Below are 6,000 nucleotides of genomic sequence, written 5' to 3'. Positions count from 1 at the left end.
ACACTCCGTTTTAACCAACATTTCTCAAACGGTATGGAGGCAAATGAATGACAGAGACCAAAAAATATAGATCAAAATACTACTACCTTTGATTCATATTAATTGTCGCTGATTTAGTACAAAATTAATATGGATCGAAGAGATTTGTTCATTGCACTTGCAAACGCACACCAAATACATACACCAGCAACAGGTTCAGCCAACAATGTGCTCCCTCCGTCCCATAATGTTACCTTTTCTGACACTAGTGTAGTGTCAGAAAACGTTTTAACATTATGGGACGGAGGGAGTAGAAAATAATGAAAAGGGAAAGTTGATGACAGCTATATAAGAGTTTTACCAAAAATGTACGAGCTATAGTTCAAGCCAACAATGTTGACTATAATGCGATAAAAAAAATGAGCATCGTGAAACAAAAGATAATCACTGGAATGATTGCTGAAGTAATTTAAACAATATTAGTATAACAGTGTAACAAACAAACAAACTGAATACACACCAAATCAAAGATATCTGAAAAAATAATAATAATGCAAACTGGCAGTGACAAGTAGCTAAAGTAAATACCAGACCAAGGAAAATGTGATCTGCATATACGATGGTCATAAGTAAAGAGGCACAATTGCCTGAATTTTCTTCTTTCAGTCCATTTTAAAGTCAATCCAACCGCTCTGCTTGACCGTCCTCCTCCAGCCTAACCCCCTAACCTCTCCGACCCAAAAGGCGAACCTGCTTCCTCCTCCAGCAGCGACAACACCACAGCAAGCCGCATCATCCCACCTCCGGTGAGATCCTGGCTCTCCCTCGCAGGCGTTACCGGGCCTGTCTCAAACTAGACTACATCTAATTGGAGCGGCATCAAATTCTATTTGAAGTTTTGAACTGGGGGACACTATTCCCGGTTGCAAATCGACTGACACAAATTATGTTATGACTTATGAGGCAACTGAGAAATATCAAATGTGACGTGACTAGCAAAATGCCCATGCGTTGCACGGAAGATCAAGATACATTTGTATGAGTAGTTTATCTTGTGCGAGAAAAAGAATGAACGAGGAAATGCCTTATTTGCAAATATGAAGAGGGATGTGGGTATTCTTTTACAAAATTGCCATAGTTTCCTTTCTATCCGTCGGATATAAATCAGATGGCCTATATTACAGGATGACAGGTACACCATCATCACCAACTCTGTTTTTATAAGAAAAATGTGATGATATATAGAAAGCAGCCACAACAAGTCCAGATCGGTTTTGCTCAGTCATTTGGAAGTATCTATCTAGAATTATAACATATGATGCTCATCTTATTTTTCATCTTAGCAGGTATACAAATACTTAACTTAATCATCAATAGGTTTAGAGTCTATGTCGTGACATTATCAAAATAATGTTTTTGAAATTCCAAAAAGTGCACCCAACAGTTTTGAAACCATGCTGGAGGAAATCTAACATCGGCAGGCTTATCCCCAGAACATTTTGGGGATATTCTTGCCATAACATTTGCGACTTTGATGCTTCTTGCAAGTTGCAACAGCATTACGTAAGACGCAAAAATTTCGCTACATCATTTCCACATCAATATCAATATGTAAATAGTACATTCCGTATGAGTTAACAATCTGACATGACCCTGTGCCTAAGCTTCAGCAGGTGATCCATACAGCGATTCACTTGGACCAGCGAAGCGAAGAACAGCCCCCTATATGGACAATTAATTAAACAAATGAGTGGACAACTGGTGTAAACAAAGCACCTGGCTTCGCCGGTTGTCTCTATCCTGAGCTGAGACGAAGGACGAAGGATTCAACAACATTGCCGGTACATGCAATTGTAGAGATTTCAGTAACTGCCAAAATTTTCCAAACAATACTACAATTTACGGTTACAAGATTGACGTTGCTTCATTTGAGGTAAGTGCTCCCCAGAAACAAGAAAACATATGCAACCAAGGAGGTAAGAAGCTCAAGCGACCATGTAGGTGGGATGATAAATGTTGGGATAAGAGGGACCAACATAGAACCAACAATCCAGCCACCAACAAGTACTCCAAACCTGGAAGAACACATGCGTGAGCAAACATGCTATGGATAAAAAGTCAAGGCATTCGCTAAGAAATTTCGCTAACCCAGTAGTTGATGCTCTCAGAAGGTTCTTCATCTTGTCATTAAGGAAGTATATGCACGAGAAGAGTGATATTGCAAGCTGCAGAGAAGGTAAACTACATGTCAATACAGTGATCCCTAAGCTGGGAAGCTCTTCTAACTTATACTCCCTCTGTTCCACAATGTAGCGCATATAGATTTTTCTAAAAGTCAAACTTTATAAACTTTGACCAATTTTGTAGAGAAAATCATATACATCTAGAATACCAAATACGTATGCTTAGATACATCACAAGACATACTTTCATATTATATACATTTGGTATTGTAGATATAAATAGTTTTCTCTATAAACTTGGTCAAAATTTATAAAGTTTGACTTTGTAGAAAATCTATATGCGCTATATTATGGAACGGAGGGAGTAATAAGTAAATATCCAAGTCTAGGACTTATCAGGCCTTGCATTCCCATTGCTATTGAATTCTCAGCTGTCATACAGAAATAAGGGTAGACAGACGCACAGGGCAAGCATTGTGGATTGTGAGTTTATAGCTGGTGATTGGTTAGAACTTAATGGCACTCAACTTGGTCCTTGTGAAATCAACAAGTTATGTGTCATGTTTTTTAGGTTAATCTCCACAGGCAACCACAGGACTGAAACATGTCACCAAACAAGAAAAGACAGACCTTTCAAAGGTCAGGATAATCAAAGCATATACCTGGAATGCAGGTCCATTCTCAGCAGAAGTTGCTATGCTCCACCCAGCGATGAAAGCAAAAAAGAATAATCTTTTGGAAATAATATCCATTGATGGCACCTCAAAGTATCCAAGAAATGCCTTTACCCATGACGGGGATTCCTCGACTCGCTTTAAAAGCTTGGTTTTCAGATTAATTTTCGTTTTCTTCCTATGCTGGTAGCTCTTCATTATTATCTTTTCATAAGCACCTTCAATAGCTTCTTCACTTGCTTCGTGACCAGCATACTGTTGAACTAGGAAGTCTTTTGCACTTCTGATCTCTTCTTCAGATGCATCACGGTCAACACCAAGAAGCTTGTAGGGATCCCGCTCACGGTATCTTCGGAAGACCGGAGCATACTCTGCAGAGATACACATACACTTTGCTCATAAGGTCCTCAGATAAACACAAAGGATGGAGCATATGACTCTGGGCATTCTTATCAATGAGAATAACAACTGAGAGTTGCAAGAAGAAGAACTGTGGAAACAGATAAATACAAATCGACACAAGCTATAACAGCTAAACGAATGAAAATTTTCTACCTACAAATTTGCTTTTCATGTCAACATTCAAGAAGAAAATATTACTTGTGAGCAGAGCTGCAGACTGTATTTAGTTTTGTTACTGATGATAATTATAAAACAGGTTTATCGGGGCTTCATAAATTGTAATAAATCCCAAGTCTTTGGTTGCTGACAGTATGTAATTATGTATAGTTGTATACGGCAGCAAGTCAACAATGAAATAGAAACAAATCATTTTAGTTCTCTGTAACTAGAATACTAACTACTATTTCAGCCAACTGCACACTGCGAGAAAAACATGGTCCATTAGTTTGATCGATCCACAGGATAACAAAGATATAGTACTGAACCAGCAACTGCATTCTGTGTTCGTCACTGATGCTCTTTCCTTATGACTCTAAATTGTCCCCATAATGCATATGAATCTCTCCTCTCTAAATTATGTAGTGAAAAGCTTCTAATAATCAATAAACATTCCTCTAAATCTGCATCGTTTGCACACATTGTTGCAACTCCAAGCTTCCTCACGATCACAATGCAACTTATGCGCAGGACACCACCAATTAACATTATCAGGTACTAACCAACAGAAAGACAACTCAATTGTGCACAGCCCACACATATTATTCCTTGCCTCGTGCACCAGCAACGCAAAGGCCACCTACAGTACCATGGCATCCTCTCTTTTTTTCTGTGCAGATACCTACAGTACCATCCAATCCTATATCCTCCGAAAATAAATCAGCGAAGGCATTCATATGGGAGCTAGGGTTCGAATAGCTATCTTACGGTAGCTGAATCCGCTGTCTCCGATGTCGCTCGAACCGGCGCCGATAGAGAGGCTCATAGAGCACCGTACCGCCCGCAGCCGCGGCGGCAGCGGCGAGACGCCTCCGCGCACCTCCACCGCCCCATACGCGCTCCTGCCAATGCTGCACCCAACAGAATCACAGGCACAGGGCCTAGTCAGAACGCCAGAAAAGAAAGAGACCTGGATCAAGGAGTCAGGGGGTTTAAGGCTGTGCTCACCGACGGGGCCACGGGAGGGGGCGGGCGAGGAAGGATGCGGCCGTCGCCTGCATCTCCGACGCCGGCGGTGGTTGAGAGGGATGCGGCGGCGAGGTGGTCGCGGGCGAAGCAGACCGCCGTAGGAGGGAAGGAGATGGGATTGGATAGAAAGACGAGACGCAGAAGGGGAGGGGGTAGGCAGGCAGGTGATGGGCCTGTGAGGCTGGCTTTGCTGCCTACGGACTTTAGTGGGCCGGGCTTTGTTCACTTCCTTTTCCATTTTTGAGTTGATTTGGGTTTTCTCAAAAAAAAAGTTGATTTGGGTTGTTTTTAAGGATATTCCATTGGTGAAGTTGTTGGTAGTCCTACATCCATTGGTGAAGGCGTGAAGCATCCCTCATTAACTCAATCAAATCAAATCAAATCTTTTGTTGGTGGATGTAAAATAATTGCATTAACTCAATCCAAACAAAGCAAATCATACTACTCATAAAAAATATATCAAATCATACTAACTATATGTCGGAGAAATGCAATCAAATCCAGTCAAATTGTTTGCATTTACTCGATCAAATAAAATAAAATCACTTGTTGCATTAGAATATGGTGGTTGTAAGGGATACTCCCTCCGTCCGGTGAAGAGTGTACATCTAGAAATTTTAGGACAAATTATGATATTAAGTAAAAAAATACATTGGAAAGGTGCAAGCTACTATCTTTTTTCTCTTTAATTACCTAACCCCCAATGAGCTAAGTGCATGTAGAAATTAAGAAGACCATGTGTAAATTGTCATTGGTATTGATTACCTTGTGATGAGAGAGAAATATTTTTTTTCTACTTTAATGTGCATTGGGAAGCTAGAAGTACACTCTTTTGTGAACAAATTTTAAAGTCAAACGTACACTCTTTAACGGACGGAGGGAGTATGTCAGACATGATTTGTGTCATTAGAATATGTATGCCCTCATTGGAAAACGCACGAGCAATCAGCTAGTTTCTTTAAGGTAAGAGTAGTAATTTTCACTGATGCTGGAATAGATTTTGAATTTGTGCAACTTAAAAAAAACCTTTACAAATCAGATATCCATAAAAGAAACATGGACTCTTAGGCATGTGAATCCGAAATAAGTCCTCCCAAAATGTCATTGGACATCTCACACTATTTCTTCAAAATGCTTGTTTCTTGGAATCTTGAATCCATAGGGTGGAGGCGACAAAGACATCGTGACAATAGAGGGGAGATGGTCAATGGTGTGTTTGGCCATCCTCTAAAAAACATACAAACTCTAGGAGAAGGAAAGGATGTCTTGCCATTGTATGTCTCAGGGTGAGGTTGCTGGATTTTGTGGCAGTATTTATTTCTCCATGGTAGTTTATTTTGTGTAGGATTAATTTAAGAGTGTCTTTGAATTGCAGGAAATAGAAAATATGTGGAAAAATAAATCATGAGATGAGATGTACTACAGGATTTTGAAACCCATGAGTTTTTTGTAGCAGTGCCTTGTGGATGGTTCACAGCAAATGAAGACAAATAAGTTAGAGATATGAGGAGAGAGTAAACGGAGATAAAAAAAAGTGCATTTGACTTGAATAAAAAGAACAAGGTATGAGCTCATGT

At 40.0% G+C, this 6,000-nt stretch overlaps 1 protein-coding gene across 1 annotated transcript; it reads right to left on the bottom strand.

The window, feature by feature from the left end:
• Positions 1–1,543: 1,543 nt before the first annotated feature.
• LOC123103648 (protein CHAPERONE-LIKE PROTEIN OF POR1, chloroplastic) lies at positions 1,544–4,593 on the bottom strand. Its single transcript, XM_044525297.1, has 5 exons — positions 4,403–4,593; positions 4,163–4,305; positions 2,825–3,207; positions 2,128–2,204; positions 1,544–2,054 (listed from the first exon to the last, which is right to left on the bottom strand). The coding sequence occupies exons 1-5, from the start codon at positions 4,453–4,455 to the stop codon at positions 1,904–1,906; spliced, it is 807 nt and encodes a 268-aa protein (XP_044381232.1). The 5' UTR covers positions 4,456–4,593; the 3' UTR covers positions 1,544–1,903.
• Between the last annotated feature and the right edge of the window lie 1,407 nt (positions 4,594–6,000).

Source organism: Triticum aestivum, chromosome 5A (assembly GCF_018294505.1).
Source record: "Triticum aestivum cultivar Chinese Spring chromosome 5A, IWGSC CS RefSeq v2.1, whole genome shotgun sequence".
Taxonomy (NCBI): Eukaryota; Viridiplantae; Streptophyta; class Magnoliopsida; order Poales; family Poaceae; genus Triticum; species Triticum aestivum.
This window is presented reverse-complemented; position numbering and strand designations above follow the sequence as displayed.